At 37.9% G+C, this 17168-nt stretch overlaps 1 protein-coding gene and 1 non-coding gene across 2 annotated transcripts in view; one reads left to right on the forward strand and one right to left on the reverse strand.

Annotated features, from left to right (window-relative positions):
• LOC119691267 (zinc finger protein ZIC 4-like) overlaps window positions 1-8267 on the forward strand; it is a 33181-nt gene extending 24914 nt beyond the window's left edge. The window contains exon 3 of the mRNA XM_038108427.2: window positions 6167-8267. Within this exon, the coding sequence (XP_037964355.2) occupies window positions 6167-6765 (599 nt within the window). The 3' untranslated portion in view covers window positions 6766-8267. The remainder of the gene's footprint in view (window positions 1-6166) is intronic.
• Window positions 8268-16048: 7781 nt separating this feature from the next.
• Window positions 16049-16130, reverse strand: Trnas-gcu. The gene has a single exon. It is a non-coding gene; the product is annotated as a tRNA-Ser (tRNA).
• Window positions 16131-17168: the final 1038 nt, after the last annotated feature.

The raw sequence follows: 17168 nt of genomic DNA on the forward strand, positions 1-17168 counted from the left end.
CTCTTTTGCACATCCCCAGCAGATAGTTATCAGAGCAAGATGGATGTTATTTTCACTGCACACTCCTGAAAAGTTAGGGCTGGCGAATGGCGCTTGTAGTTAGACAGGAAAATGTGCCATTATTCCACTCCGGGGAGAAAATGAATTATGGTGTTTCGGTGGGGAAATGTGCTAAACATTTATATATTTAGTTTTTATTACAAAGATTCAGCAGCAGCTATAATTTTAGCCGTAGTTGCTATAAAGTTTATCTTTCAGTCTGACATTATACGTCCTTAAGACGATCGAGACAAAAAAGAAAAATCGATTAAAACTAATGTCATTTAAATCATAATAATGGTAGTTTCGTCCCACGAAAAGTTAGCAGTGAATCATCGGCGGCCATCGCGGTCCGGCGACCTGCGCGAGATGATACGTCCTTATGCACATTTAAATGTTATATCACTTTTAATTTGTTTTCGTTCGAACGTTTTCTTTTTTAATTTATATATGACTGTGCAGTTTGTGGCCAGTGTTGTTGCTACATTTACTATTATATTTTTATTGGGAGTCCTTTGTATGAGATGGCAGATATTTATCGAGTACCGGAGCGTTATTCGGTCGGCTCATAATCGTGTGCATAAAGCACCTTGTCACACGGTCGTTGCGCGCGGAGCGCCGAAGTCTTTTTGGGTCTGTTCCGTATTCGCCTGGCAGATTCGCCGTTGATTCGAATTATTATTGGTTATGAGTTTAATAAATTGCTCTGTTCAACAAACTTTTGACTACATTAAAAGTACGTCGTTGTTAATGCAAATTTTTAAACCTACATAAGTATTTATAAGAGTTAATTAAGCTAATTATTATTTTTTTTATCTTCGGAAGATATACATACGATACACGATACCACATACATACCAACTGCACTAAAGTTATGATTTTTTATTTTCTTACAAACATAGTTTAAGTACCTAAGATAATTTACACATACCAAGAGCGCAATTGCAAAGGTGCAGTGTAGAACGGTGCTTTTGAGCGCGCCGCTCCAGCCAGGCCCGTATTCTCGAGAAGTGGAAAAAATGAAGATATTCATATATCTTTCTAATTCGAAATACGTTTCGGATAAAGGGGGATCATAAATCATTAATGCACGCTGGACAAAATATGCGAAAGAGATTCAATTTTCGTGGAACTGTCGTCAATCAAACCTCTATTGTGACAAGGTTGTATGAGATCTATTTGAACGAATTGTGTTTCAAAATTCGAATGTCATTAGAAGAATCAAAAGTTTTGTAACAGCTATTATGCGCTCATATTATTTGTGTTAAGTATAAATTAAGTATGACTTTAAAATAGATATTCTTATTCATATTTCTTTATAAACGTTGAATTCATTAGATTTACCGTCTTAATCTAATCTTTATCTACTAAGTAATTATTGTATGAACAGTCAGTCTTTCGTCTAAGAACTCTAAGATGTATTACAAAAGTTACCTTTTCAATTTTGCAATACACTGTCTTCTAGTTGTCTATCGCATTCCAAAGGGTTGTAACGCGCTTGACCAATTCTTTATTCATTGTCTCTCAATATACCTACAATTTCTGGACACCAACCATGACATTAGATTAGAACTAAACGAGGAAATATGTCATTTTTTTGAATTGGTAAGTCAAAAAAAACTGTCGCAACTCGCCGTATTTATTGCGTGGTGTGTGTTTAGCGAAACATGCGGGTAGGTTTCAAGCTTTGAAGTTCCGAAGCTCTTCTATGCTGGCTGCTGGCCGATTCCCTAATCTAGTTCACACACTCATCCATTAGGTAAGTTGCGGATCTATGGCACTGGAACTTTTTCATTTTTCGCGAGTATAGTTAGTCGCGTCGGTCGCTAACGTTATTACTTAATAGCAGTAAAGTCATGGTTGTGGTAGAGTAAATAATAATATAAATATGTGGGGACATCTCACACACGGCTATCCGACCCCAAACTAGGCAGAACCTATGTTATGGGTGCCGGACAGCTGATATATCTACACAAATACATAGATCGATACATACTAAATATAAATACCAACACCCAAGACCCGAATAAAAATGTCTGTCTTTCAACAAATATCTGCCCCAGCCGGGAATCGAACCCGGGAACTTCGGCATAGCAGTCAGGGTCACTAACCACTACACCATTCGACCGCCTTAGAGTGTAAGTATGACGATCTGTATTTCACTGTGCGCGTGCGCAGATCTGGCCAGTCATGCTCTTCTCATTAAGCGGCTGTCCATACAAGATTGAATTAACTGCAATAAGTCCATGTTTTGTTACTTTTAATAACAGTTTAAGACAATGGGTCAATTTGAGATGAAGATGATTACTGGACTAAGGTTAAAGTTTGTTTTGGTTACTTCCGAACCTTTGGCGTTTCCAATCTTTTTGAAATTTAGATGATATTTTTTTTATTTAGCACTTATTCGGATATTTATAGGTATAAGTACGTCGGATGACAATCTAGCATTTATGAATACCCTAATCCTACCTACTTATATTCCAGCTGTAAGATTCACTATAAGTTTCAATATGCAAGTGATCTATACTCATGTGTTTATTAGACAGTATACATAAGCTTTTAAAAATTTTACACGTAATCTATTACGATTGGAAATGTCATTTGATGCCGTAATACCGCGATGTTATCTTAAAAAGCCATTTAGTACAATTTGGGAGCAAAGGCCGAAAGCTCGGGTTACCCAAGTTTCTATTTCTAAAAGCTTGTTCTCTAAAAGCTTGTTTTCTGAAAGCTCGCGTACTTAAGTAGTGATTGTAACTTGAGACCTATGCGTAATTCGGGCTAGGCGGTCTGCCAACTGTCGTGTTGTTGTTTTAATACGAGTAAGATAAATTTGTGAGTTATTTGCTCTGTCCCTGATGCACAGGACCGTTGTCGACGTAGATATAACGTCAATTTATCGCGGCTAGGTCTGCATGTGGTCAACGTTACTTGTAATAGCTTTAAGTTTATAATATACTTATTAAATAAATAATAATTTAAATTATGTTTTCAAAATCGGTCCATAACTGGCGAAAATGTCAGTGATCATGACATAACATAACTTTTTTAAAAACAGACAGTCGGTAGAAAATCACTAAGCAAATAATATTTACTTTTAATAATGTATGTACTTCCTATTGGTGCTTAACTGCAACATAAATAAAGATTTTTATTTGTTTTTTTAACTATCTAAACTAAATTCTAGTTAATCGAGACTCTACACGCAGCAGAACAAAGTTGCAAAATGAGAAAAAAGGAAAAAAAAACCGGTACTTAGTCGTTACATACTCATTAACTTCATAATAATTAAAACGAACGGAAATACTTCAGTTACAAAACCGGATTATGATTTCTCAAAGACTTCTAGTGTACAAGATATCTAGTGCCATAAAGTAAGCTTCTTATCTCTATGTAATTCAACATTGTAGATAATGAAGTCAGCATTTCTAAGCAAGTTGCATTAAAATTCCTCTATGTACGGATAGAAAATACATAGGCCTAGATACTTGGGTTACTCTTTATGCTGTGCTTGGGTACATAGTAAAAGCTATCATAGCCAATGTAGGAATTAATTATTAATAGGAGTTTGCAAAAATTTTCAACATGTAGTTAATTAAATTATTGTGTCAAAGTTTATTTTTTCATAATACCTATATAAATGTAGGTAATATTGAAGTACCAATTATTATATAATATTAAAGACATAGGTTATATAGGTAGGTATCTATTATGATAAATTTTTGAAAATCTCATAGTCACCTCCCCCTAACTATGAGCCTTGCCTAATGCAATCCTTTGGGATGTGGCATTGTTGTATCACGGATCTTAAGCTGCCTAAACCGTGATTTTAATGCGATGTGGAGTATGTTACTGTGAACAGAACATGTATACTTAAGTAACAAACATTTAAATGTTATTCCTACTAGTTAAATAGACGAACTTTTGGATGTCAAGACGAGCAGATGGTGCAGTGGTTAGTAACTCCGATTGCTGAGCCAAGGGTCCGGGTTCGACCCCGGCCGGGGAAGATATTTGTGACACATTTTTTGGGTCTTAACGAGAAATATGGGTGCCGCAATTCACCAATGCCTACCGCTGCTTTACGTGCGTGTGTTTGTTTTCAAGTCACGAGCTAATTTAAAAATACGGGTTTATCATTCTGATATGTAATCCTGACGACTCGTCTTCAAACTTCAAATAATCTTGTATCACAAACACCTTCTGTCGTGCTTATCTAGAGAGATAGTTTACATCGATGTTAGTGTAGGTACTATCGCACAAAAAAGTGTCTCCAACGTGATACAGCCGTTTAAGATAAGCATCTGAACTGTGCCCCGTGTCCCGGTGCGGAATGCGACGAATTCACCAAGCATGTCGGCGATTTTATTGTTCTTTTTTTGAATTTTGTTCTGCATATGTTTGGCCTTTTTATGGGCGTTTTGTGACTTGTGTTACACGACAGTTTAAGGGTATTTTGGGTTGGCTTTTCACTGTGATTATCCAATTAGGAGCACATATTGTTTAGATTCTGTTTTTAACGTGTTTTCATATACATTTTCATTTTTTAATGTTGTAGGTATATACCTAAGCATATCTTTATTTACCTATTCCACTGTAATATCATGCTGAAGTCTATTTTCTGTACATACCATAAAAGTAACTTTAACTTTCAACTGAAAAAGGATCAAAACTTACGTTGAAACGGCGCGTGCGCGCGTAAGATAACGCGTCACATAAACATTCTAATAGGATTTGTCGTGTCTCGGTCTGTGTCTCCTTTTTTGTGTCCCGAGATGAGATGATATGAGATGGTCGATTAGTAATTGGACGGGCGACACATGTTCCGGACTATTTTGTCTTGTTATAAGGCCATTAGTGACGTACCGGAACGGATTTTTTACGGCCCGAGGCGAAATAAGATCAACAATTAATTGCCCGATTCGATTATGTCAAGTTTTATGGCACCCAAGTAACATTAATTCGGTTTGTAGGACAGGATAAAAATAACGAAATTCCTTATTTCTAAAGTTGTATATATCAAATTGAAAAAATGTTATACGACAAAGGTTGAGTGAGATATTTGATGTTTGCAAAAAGCGATTGAATTGAAACAGAAAATAAGCTGTAGTATGTGCGATAGTTTCATTTTCATTATCCTGACCACGGTAAGGGAACACCGGGGCCTATTATTGGTGCGTTAACAGACACTTGAGATTAGCATCTGTGCCTCTTCAGATCTTCAAGTTTCAAACACAATACGGGGATTATGGGCCAAGAGGTTTATTTGTAAACACGACAAAGAAGGGCGGCCTTTGTTGCGGTCACACTGGGCCGGTGCCTACTTGTAATGTATTTTATTGAATGTTACACGTCATACGATTCGGTGAACTGGTGAAGGTTTATCAATACAAGCGGTGCGCGGAACACCGATATTGGTGTAAGAAATCGCGGGAGCAAAAAGTTTTGGGTCACGGAAATGTTTCGAATGGCTTTGATCCCCCGTGTGTTGAGATTGAATGGAGTCATATTCCTTGAAATCGCTACTTGCTAATAAAAGATTCAATGAGCTTGCTATGATTTTCACTTTGATCATCCAGCCAGCTGTCAATTATTAACGATATTTTTTCGGCGATTTGTCGCGATGGTGCCCGGGCAGGCATCTTTAAATTCCCTCTGCTTTAAAGCTCAAATTGGCTTGTCAACCCCACAAAGCTCTGCTTATTGTTGCAGCAACGCGACAAAGTCTTCTTATAAAGATGATTTATGTCCGTGTTAAGTATCCCGTGCAATTGTTGTGAATATTTATTTATCCTCGTAAACTATAAACAACAAGCAAATCTGGTTATTTACGATGTGATTGGACATTCGCGTACACCGCTCAATCTTTCTTCTTCTGACATTTCTGCCCTTAGAAAAAGACGAAGAAAAAGCTTCCGAGAATATTCCGGGAATTATTTGTAGTCGCGACTGTACGGGACGCTGCACGGTTTATAAGCAACGGATCAAGTCGGATTAACGAATAAACTAAATCATGTTCTGAACATATTATCTACCTTACAGTTCACACACTAACACACACATTCCACACCCTTAGGGGTTTCTCCTATCGGTCATGAATTAAAAGTTATATTTTGTTTACTTTCAGGCGAGAAGCCGTTCAAGTGCGAGTACGCGGGCTGCGACCGGCGCTTCGCCAACTCCTCCGACCGGAAGAAGCACTCACACGTGCACACGTCCGACAAGCCGTACAACTGCCGCGTGGCGGGCTGCGACAAGTCGTACACGCACCCGTCGTCGCTGCGCAAGCACATGAAGGTGCACGGCGCGGCCGGCGACGCGTCGCCGCGCTACGACAGCGACGGCGACGACTCCTCGTCCGCCGGCAGCGTGAGCGTGACCGCCGGCGCCGCCAGCCCCCCCGCCCCCGCGCCGCACCACCCCCCGCACCACGCCTCCATCGCCGACAAGCTCGAGAGCCTCAACGACAAGTACCTCACCCCGCACGAGCCCAAGCCCTACGAGCGACCGCCCCCGCCCCCGCACCCACACCCGCCGCACCACACGCATCACCAGCACCAACAACACATGGACAACAAGCTCGGCTTCTCCGGCCACTGGTCGCAGTACCCCCAGGGCGCGCCGCCCGTGCCGCACGGCGTGCCCGACTGGTGGTGCCCGTCGCAGGAGACCTACCACCACCACCACCACCTCATGCACCACTCCGGCCCCACGGCCGCCTACTGACCTCACCGCGCTTAGGGAACTCTTCATTCGACGGCCAGACTCCGCGGCTGAACCGCATCCAGCTTTACGCAAGCATCGTAGTGGAGGTTAATTTCAGTATCCAAGTATCTTACGTTGAATACCGATCGTTATTTATTGTTCCACATAAATATTTTATCATTGTTTCGATAGATCATTGGATACGAGAAGCAACCCGTAAAATATGCACTTAGTAGATAACGCTGGGTGCCGTAAACCCGTGGAATGAAAAGTTCGCTAAAGCGCTGGGTCCGATAGCTATAAAAATTACGCTTAATAATCTAGTTAGATATTGAAATGAAGTTTCTAAATGCAACAGACAATAGCCGTCCGAATGAATACACAAATATTTTCCTATTTCAATAAATGCTTACTGTAATTTAACAATGTGTAAACAGCAGAACAAAATAAGTCTCGTGACAAAAATGAATGCTTTATCTGGGAACAGAACTGAGTTATAAACAATGACCACGAAACAAAACGACAAATAAACTAAAATTTTACAACACGTCGTATATTTTGTGTATACAGGCCGTAGGATAATGTTATTATTACAAGTTTCTTTGAGTAAGTACAAAGTTTTGTCAGCAATACTATTGTCAAGTATAGAGTGAAGTTAACAATCGCGGATTTTGTCAACTTCCTATTTCGACAATGATTTATGGCAGGGTTTGTACTCAAAATAGCAAACAAAGTATTTGTATCAATGCTTGTTTTTTGTTTAATGACTCTTTTTGTAAAATTTCTTAGTATACTAACTCCAAACTCTATTTTGTGGCCAATAAATTGGTTGAGTATTAATATTTACTGAAACGATGACCGATAATAATCTTCACTGAAACACTGAAACTTCACATTATTAAGCAGAATCAAATATCTAGAGAAAAACTGACCGTTGTTTCATCTTGCATCTTTATATTTAAAATTATGCTTTTAGCATAATATGAAAAGTGTTTAAGAATTCAATTTTGTGTTATTTATAAGTTTTAATATGAATATGGTAACATTGTCACGGTCATTAACAATTTAACATACAAACCTGTTTACAGAGCATCGCCAAAGCTTCGACTCCATTAAAATTTGATAGGTTGTAAACTATATTTTGTAGATATACCTAGAATGAAGTATAAGTACTTAATTAATTAACATAATGTTTTGTATAAATTATTTAAGAAACATGCCAAGTGATAATAGTAATAAGGGATCGATTTTTATTGTACCTATATTGTCTATAAAAATATTGCTATTAAATTGTGCTATAAAACTATTTTTTCACAGATTGACAATTGTAGATAAAAGTGTATAAAGCATGATATTATAATAAATATTAAAATTTCAATGACTGACGGAATATTATAATGTGTATTTTTAGGTTACTTATTTTAAGATGATGGAATTGTTGTTTGTCTTTTCTACAGCCCTGTAAATAGCGAAGCAAAAAATAAATTGACACATTCAAAAATTACGTTTCAGTTTATATTTTTATCCCAACTAGGTATCTCTATCAATCTTTAAAAATAAAACAATCTTAAAAGAATAAAAAGTTTTTTGCCGACGGAAATCGAAAACAAAGATGAGTTCAAACTAGAAGGATCCAAAGATTGATCACTCCAAGTACAAAATCTAAAATGGAAATCCAATTCTCGCGATCAGTTCGATCGGATTCCGATCAAAAAACCGATCCGTGACGACGATGCCCGCAATAAAACAACAAAGCCTGCAACAATCATATTCTCAAAAGAGAATTGAATTTATCATTGGGAAAAAGCGAGAGAAACAAATGATAAATGATCTACGGATCGTAAACGGCGATGAGTGCGAGCGAGACGCCGATAGGACTTTACCGTCCGCGGAGATGATTTATCGTTTCTCAACAGGGATTGGCCGATGCAGTACCTCCAAGATTTATAGATCCTTGCAGTGCATGCGCGGTAGGAGCGTTTTCTTATTATAAATCTCACTCCTGCGCATGCACTCGCGATTGCCTCTTTAGCTGTCTGGAGGAGAAATTAAAAATTATGTTAACATATTGCGCCTGCGCAGTTATGGCTGCCATGGCCGGGTACACTGGAAGATAATTGGGCGAGTAACTTAGTGACTGCACGCATATACGAGCCCCGCTGCGCCGGCCGATTGTTCATGTTTTTGTCACATTTCGTCTTATTGATTGCTTGCATTCGCTGAACGTGACCGGAAATGTTCGAATAATCGTTGGTGCTTTCTCAATACCGAAATGATTTTGCAATGCAGCTACATTATCCTTTGTTTTAGTCCTTGCAACATTCGTGCTATGTTTGGTCGTTCAGCTCGCTACATTATCCGTCGGCGCGGTGTCACTTGGGGCGCTGCCCGGGGGCGCGGGGACAGGGGGGCGGGGGCGGGGCAGGTGTCACGAGCACGCTGCAGATCCTATCTCCGAGGGCGTCTGCACCCCACTCCCGAGGCACCCTATTCAGAACAACTCAGCGATGCCAAAGCATTAGTCGATTCATGTCTGGGTAAGTAACTGGGGGTCTATTAGCAACTCATCGTGAGCGTTCGATGTAGAAGGAATTCACAATCGCTTCTAGATAGCGGGAGTTTATCTGAGTAGGGCAACAGGAGACCCGGATGAAAGGCATGTAACCAGGTATTAGGAAATACTGTGTTGTTGAATATTATGATGTTAGGAGAATAAATTGAAGAATTTGTGTTTGACGTAACTTTTTCTTTGTATTTTGTAGTTAGTAATTTGACGATAAAATGTTTTTCACTTTACAACGGCAACGGCACTTATTATTTGCATTTATTAACACCAATCGTAATTGATAGTAACATTTCTTGAATAAGTGTTAATCCTGAAATATTTTCATTTGGAATAGATTACCTATTCAGCGCTGAGATTCTTGATTAGTTATTAGATATTTCATTAGATATTTGGTGATAGTAAATAAACCCTACATTAATTTCAAATAATGTATTAAGCAGATGCTACGCTATCCATACCCGCATATCGGTCGTGAGAAGCTAGCACGTTACCCCAAACGAATGAACTACTACGATTATTGGCAACACTAGTAGTTCATTCGTCTATTTTTCGTCTGGCAACTTCTTATCTCTCTCACTACCCACCTACCGACGTGTGTGTATATTGTTAATTATCTAATAACTCATTTAAGTGCAAAATCAATAATACTTAAGCGTTTTATAATCAAGTGTACAGTTCCGCTTCCCTGCATGGAGCATATCAAGGGGGTACCCAGGTAGGAGCAGGGGGGGGGGCAGCTGCCCCCCCCTAGAAGATAAAATAAACGTAAATTTTCCTGCCATTTGGGAATTAAAAACGTGTTACACTGTGCGCAATATCAAGTGTTGGAAACAAAGTATCTTTTCTTTTTAGTCAGATATTTTGATTTAATATTCTTTTATGTCTTCTATCTATAATATTTCAATATAACCCGACCGACCATCATCTCGGAACAGGTATGAGCTGCCCCCCCCCCCCCCCCCTAGCTGAAATCCTGGGTACGCCCTTGGTGCATATTGGTAGCATACGGCATGAGGCAAGAGTAGGTATACGACGACGAATCGCAACATCAGTCCCTGCTGCGGCGCCTACGTCTGCTGTATTGTATACCATCTCATTCTCATATAGGTAAGTACCTACGTATACTGTTTATATCGTCCTCTACCAATTTGTACTGTTTTAAGTAGTGGCAGAGACTTTAATACTGTTACAAGAGCAACAACCACTGCAGCCTTTATAAAACGGAACAAAAACCCGTATGCTAATAGTATCGTCATGAAAATTGCAAATGTATTCCGTCAAGGTGCAAAAAATCCACCATGGCCATGACAAAACACAATAGGGTAGGAAATTCTAATACTCCACTCGGGCGGTCGTTTTTAGACTGACCACCGGACGGACAGAACTGAAATCTTTATTTATTAGTATCACTAAATCTTGGACGATTTATGCCCATTCTATTGTTATTGGTGGACAAAAAAACGCGGACAACTAGCCAAGATGATCATTATTTTTGTTAATGTTGCCCAGCCTGCATGCATAGGTAACAAGTCTATAGATCCTACTGTTTTGACTGTCTTGCATCTGCTTCTATAAATGCACATTGTGTGGTGTCATAATTGTAATAAGCTTTCACTTACCATTTATAACTGTATCATGGATTTGTGAAGTACTTGAAAATATTAGGCTAACGTTTTAGGCAAATGTAAGTAATACACCGCTTCTTCCGGGACAGATAAGTCGAGTAGATAACACTGGCAGGTTACACACATTACTCTCAATTTGAAATTTAAAACAATAGCGGGGAAACAAGTGAACATCTCAATCGTGTTCAGAATTCAAATGAGCAGGCTCACTCATGAAATTTATTTCAATTTAAAATAAGAATAAATACCTGAAAAAACTGTGGAATAAATTAAATATAAATGAAGAGTGTTCGATAATAATTATATTGCTACTAGTTACAAAAATTGCTTTAAATGTGGTATTGATACTTGAAATTTACTAAGTATAGTTCTAAAGCTATAACAACACACTACACAGACTACACACTCTAAAGATGCCATTTAGGCTTGACATTCGTAATGGTTAAAAAAAACTTAATTAATTAATAATTTAATTAAGTCCAAAAACATATAATCATTACGAGTCCTGAAATCCAAAGCGAAACCAAACGTTATCGACAACCCGACTCCCAAGAGTCTGAGAGTAGCCCTGTCGGTCCGGAAGCGATACGCGGATAACCGCGGATCGCTTCCATTGTCTCCGGCCATCGCTACAAGTGTTGCCGCGACCGCCTATCGCGACGTCGATACTCTATCGACGTCATGTCGCGAACGTGCAACATTACACTTTAGATACGGAGGTCTTTTAAAAAAAATGGGAGTTGGTAAAACGGGATGACAGTTGCCAAATATGAAAAATATTGTAAAGTCGAATTTGGAACACAGAACTTTGCATTTGACGGTGTTAAACTTGCTGCTTTGCGTATTTTCTACTTGTAACAACTAAGGACAACTACTTACTACTTATGTACATTTCACACTGTACTAACAGTCAAGAACCACTACGTGTAGGTAATAAAGGTTGATCCTAACAGGCACATGCAGGTCAATGATACCTAGAAATAATGTAACCTATTACTTAAATGTTTTCACACATTCCCAACTGAACATTGTTCATCAATTCACCACTCAAAACAAAACAAACCTCTTTCAACCCCGTTCCTCCGTTACAAATATACCAATGTAGCCACAGACCTACACACAATACAACACCCATCTATCCATTTCCGTTAAAATTAAAAAACTATCCCCCTACCCCAAAACCCAATGATACAGAGAATATTTCGCCAACGCCACAGAACCATTCCCTGCCCCCGTGCCCAGAATAAGGAACATAATTCACGCAAATGCGTAGCTCCCTCACTAGGGGAGGTGGAGCCACGCTGCGAGCTGATGATGAGTTATGAGCGCCGGAACTGGAGTCGGGGAATCCCGAGAAAGTTCGGGCATTTCCGGAACCTTGAGCATTGTGTGATGGGTAGGTTTGATGAACGTTTGAAGGCACATTTGGTTTTTTTTAAGTATCATGAGTAAATGTATTTTTTTTTACATAGTTGGTCCAAAAACTAAAGTAAAGCATTTTGTATTCCAAAATAATTGGGATTGGTTTGGTTCCCTCTACAGATTTAGGTATCAGGTCAATAAGAAAAAAAAACTAGGAAACTTTGTACGGGAGAGGAAAAACTGATTAATTCCTATACAATGAATCAGGTAACTAATAAGTACTTGTTAGAATCTCATTGGTGAAAATCGTTCATGTATAAGAGTGAGTATACGTTTTATGGCATAAAAGTTAATAAACCGATATAAGTACTTAAATGAAAAACTAGATAATAATCAGATGCAACATGAATTAAGTACCTACGTAAAAAAACGGCAAAAAGCTTAAAAATACTGTTTCTGCTCTAATGAGCTCAGCCACCCTTCCTCACACCATCTCGTAATCGCAGTGGCATTACTCCTTATGGTTTTTATATCTGCAATAATTAAACTCCGGCGAAGTTATACTGGGCCACGTGACCGACACGTGGCTTTGTAGTCCACTCACTGTAGCGTGTAACTCTACCGTCCAACCATCATAGAATAAATAGGTACTCTTAAAAAACCACTAGGTAATAAAATATTATAAAATAAAATACTAATGAGTTTGAGACTTCTAATAAGACAATTTGGGCCTCATGATCGATTCTACTATAAGTGCTGCTGTTTATTTAAGCAGTTCAATTCGCATTTGTTTGTTGATGATTGTAATTTTGGTGGCAAACAAACATATTATGTACCTTTTTACTTTTCTCTAAGTTTTTTTTTTACAAAAAATATCCATATTGTCACTATAGTCGTTTGCAATAGAATCCAACAATCATGTAAACAAATATGGCGGACTGACATTAACAGCGTATTGTTTATGCCCATAGTGATGTCATAGTGTTCTAATTAGATTAAATATATAAGCCATAGACTATAAAATAAAACTGATTATATATAAAAAAGTGTTTATTAAAACAAATTTAAATCTTCGTCTTCTTCATCATCACTATCAGAAGTGTCGCCGGTGACCGTAATTATAAATGGAACCACTGTGTCATCGTTTGCCGTGTCTAAAATGCTGTCGAGCTTTTTCATTTCTTCCTCTTCCTTTTTTCGTTTTGGTTAATTATATTAAGCTCTTGAAAATTATTTTTTATTGTATTCAAATAATATTAAATTAAAATAATTTATTAAATTAAAATTAAAAGATAACTTCAGATTACGAACAACACTAACTTTTCAATGACTTATAGAGTTCGATGAGTAAAAAACTAAGATGACAGCTTGTCAAATACTTCGAAATTTTTACGTTGCAAATGTTTTAACAAATTTAACTTATAAATACAAGTTAAATCGTGTTGAAGATAATGTGAAAACAATGGTGCGTTCGTTGAAATCAGACTATGTTCATAATTGATCGTCTCGGTTTGTTTACATGATTGTTGGATTCTATTGCAAACGACTATACCAAAATTACTCTGAGTAAAATTGTATGGACCAGTTATGGTGACAGTTCTGTAACAAGGACTTATTTCTTATTACAATATTTTATTTATGAATATTGTTTCACTCGCTGGGGTCAGAGAGACACTCGCACATCCCCTGATTCATGTTTCAGTGCTTTATGAATTTGAAAATATTATGTTTGTGTGATTAATAACATTTGGAATATGAAGAATGGTAGTAATTCTGATGGAACACATTAAAATGTACCTTAAGTCCTTATACTGACAATACTTAAATTTTGAATATGGTTAATTAGATCCGGCAAATATTTCGTCCGAAAAAACAAAATCTACCAAAAAATATCCAAAAACCGGTTACACCATTTACGGTAGGTTAGGTTAAGTTACACACCTATGTGAAGTAAGTTGATTTTAAACCCTTTGTTACATAGCGTAGGTGCATAACTCCGAATTCGAAAACTTGAATCCCATATTCCCAACCCAATACGATGCTAACAGCTTTATGGGTCCTTCACACATTCTAACTATATTTATAAGTACCTAGTTGTCGAATAGCATTTTCCGTCACCGGAAGTAGCGGCGCAGCGCTGCAAGGCGCATTTCCGGTCGGGAAAGCGCGCATCCCGCCGCCACGTGGCATTCACGCGCGGACCTCTCACCAGTGCGGACGTGCCTATTATTATTGCCCATTGAAGATGACACCGGTGCTTGGTGTGAGTTATTGCGTATTTTTATTGGCAAACGCTTGTTAGAGATGAGTGGATGGATATTTGATGGTTGTGTTATGAATTGGTGATAATGGTAGTTAGGAGTAGTGGAGAGGGTGTTTGATTTTCAATTTTATTAAATGATGTAACTAACTCGTTATTTATTTAGACTGTGTTATCAATAGCACGTCTATGCGGAGTTTTGTATCGTCTTTCAGCAAATTCAATAAAATGTCAATATTTTGAAAACTATCGTTTTTAGGGTTCCGTAGCCAAAATGGCAAAAACGGAACCCTTATAGTTTCGTCATGTCCGTCTGTCCGTCTGTCCGTCTGTCCGTCTGTCACAGCCGATTTACTCGGAAACTATAAGTACTACAGTGATGAAATTTGATGGGAATATGTGTTGTATGAACCGCTACAAAAATATGACACTAAATAGTAAAAAAAAGAATTGGGGGTGGGGCCCCCCATACATGTAACTGAGGGATGAAATTTTTTTTTTCGATGTACATACCCGTGTGGGGTATCAATGGAAAGGTCTTTTAAAATGATATAAAGTTTTCTAAAAAACATTTTTCTTAAAGTGAACGGTTTTTGAGATATCAGCTCTCAAAGTCGTAAAAAGTATGTCCCCCCCCTCTATTTTTATAACTACGGGGTATAAAATTCTAAAAAAAATAGAGGTGATGCATGCTAATTAACTCTTTCAACGATTTTTGGTTTGATCAAAGTATCTCTTATAGTTTTTGAGATAGGTGACATAATAAGTTTATTATATTTGCTGCTACGGAACCCTTTGTGCGCGAGCCCGACTCGCACTTGGCCGGTTTTTTTACTAAGGGTGGGTTGCACCATTTAACTTTAACTATTACAGAGACGTCAAATCTCTTGAAGATTGATCTGTCTCGCCAAGAGATTTGACGTTTGTAATAGTTAAAGTTACAGTGCGACAAACTTATCTGTTCCAGTGAGGGCGAACTAAATTGATCCATATCTCATTATTTACTAATGAATTATATATTGATATAGATTAGATGGGTTTATTGAAACCACAAGAGCGAATTACCACTACTGGCAAACTTAAAATCTTATAGAATTAAGAAATATTACATGATTTACGTGAACTGTCACCGGAACAGATAAGTTTGTAGCACTGTAAATGGTGCAACCCACCCTAAGTTGTTGTGATATTCTGGTCTGGGTCTAGCTGACCTATCATAACTCAACGACATGACATTGACCTTTGGGACACCCTGTATACAAAAGTTCTTTTGAACAAAAATCTATCCTTAATTATTGTAACTAAACTAAATGTAACACATATTCACATCTCTACGTCGCTTTTAAAATAATTTAAATATTTACTATCAAATTTTAAGAAAACGACGGTTTTTAAATAATTACAAAGTAAAAATTTACAACAAAATAACTTTTTCATAAATTAGAGCGTGTTGAATAAAATAAAATACCGTAGAAAAATACAAAAACCGTACGACGAGGATGGGATTCGAACCCACGCGTGCAGAGCACATTGGATTAGCAGTCCAACGCCTTAACCACTCGGCCACCTCGTCATGCGGAGCGCAGACGAAATAGCCGTACATATACTCGCGCGCCATCTGTAAGTGCTTCGCACCTTCGCAGCAATATAATACGACGTCTCATCGTGCGTGAACTAGCTGATAATGTTTATCAATGACGATGACGTCATTAATAATTGTTCAACTGTTTTTATTAACAGATCGAGAATTTTATATACTTACGGGCTCAATTGGAATTTAGGTAATTTGTCCTCATTGTTACTTAAGTAGATATTTATAATAGTTAAGTTGCTTTATAATAATCAATTAATTAATTCACTACGAACATAGAATATTAAAATGAAACAGTTTATCTTAAAACCAAAAACAAATTACTCGTATTTCGTAAAATATTGGGAGCTTAAAGGACAATCTATTGATAGAAATTAATTAAAAGCGCTCCAACAATAAAATAAGAGTAAAAAAATATCGGTTGACCCAGGAGGGTTATTCTAGATTAACAAAAAACTAAGAAGCAATAGCAGTTATGCGATCGGTACGCTTAATACAACGAGATTGAGTCATGGTAAGCGCAGCAGAGCGCTTCGAAACATCTACATTTTTTTATAAGCTAAAGTGACCCTCCTGTGCTCGCAGTGAGTAATGGTCCTCACATCATAATGATCTATACGGTTCATCATTTATTCTGTGTTTCCCACCACCCCGGTCGAACTTGGGAAGGGACCTATAATATGGACCAATGTGTACTGTGCAGGCCTTGCCTACCTTCCTATCCACATCCACCACAAACCTTTGGATCCTTAGCCTCAAAGGTGGCAAATAGCCAGATAATTAGGTAATGGAGATTGAATATAATATAAAGTCCTGGGACTTCTAAGGACTAGGCTTAAACCGCTTCATGGGAAGGGAAGTCGTGCCCCAGCAGTGAGGACGTGATGGGCCGTGATGATGATAAAGTCCTAAATAAAATAATAGTTGTAGGAATTATTTAATTTAACGTATTTAAGAAGATACGCGTCCTTACCAACTTACTTCAGGTAAGAATGCCTAGACGCGTTGATACTGCCCTCA

The sequence above is a fragment of the Plutella xylostella genome, chromosome 15 (genome assembly GCF_932276165.1).
Source record: "Plutella xylostella chromosome 15, ilPluXylo3.1, whole genome shotgun sequence".
Classification (NCBI taxonomy): Eukaryota; Metazoa; Arthropoda; class Insecta; order Lepidoptera; family Plutellidae; genus Plutella; species Plutella xylostella.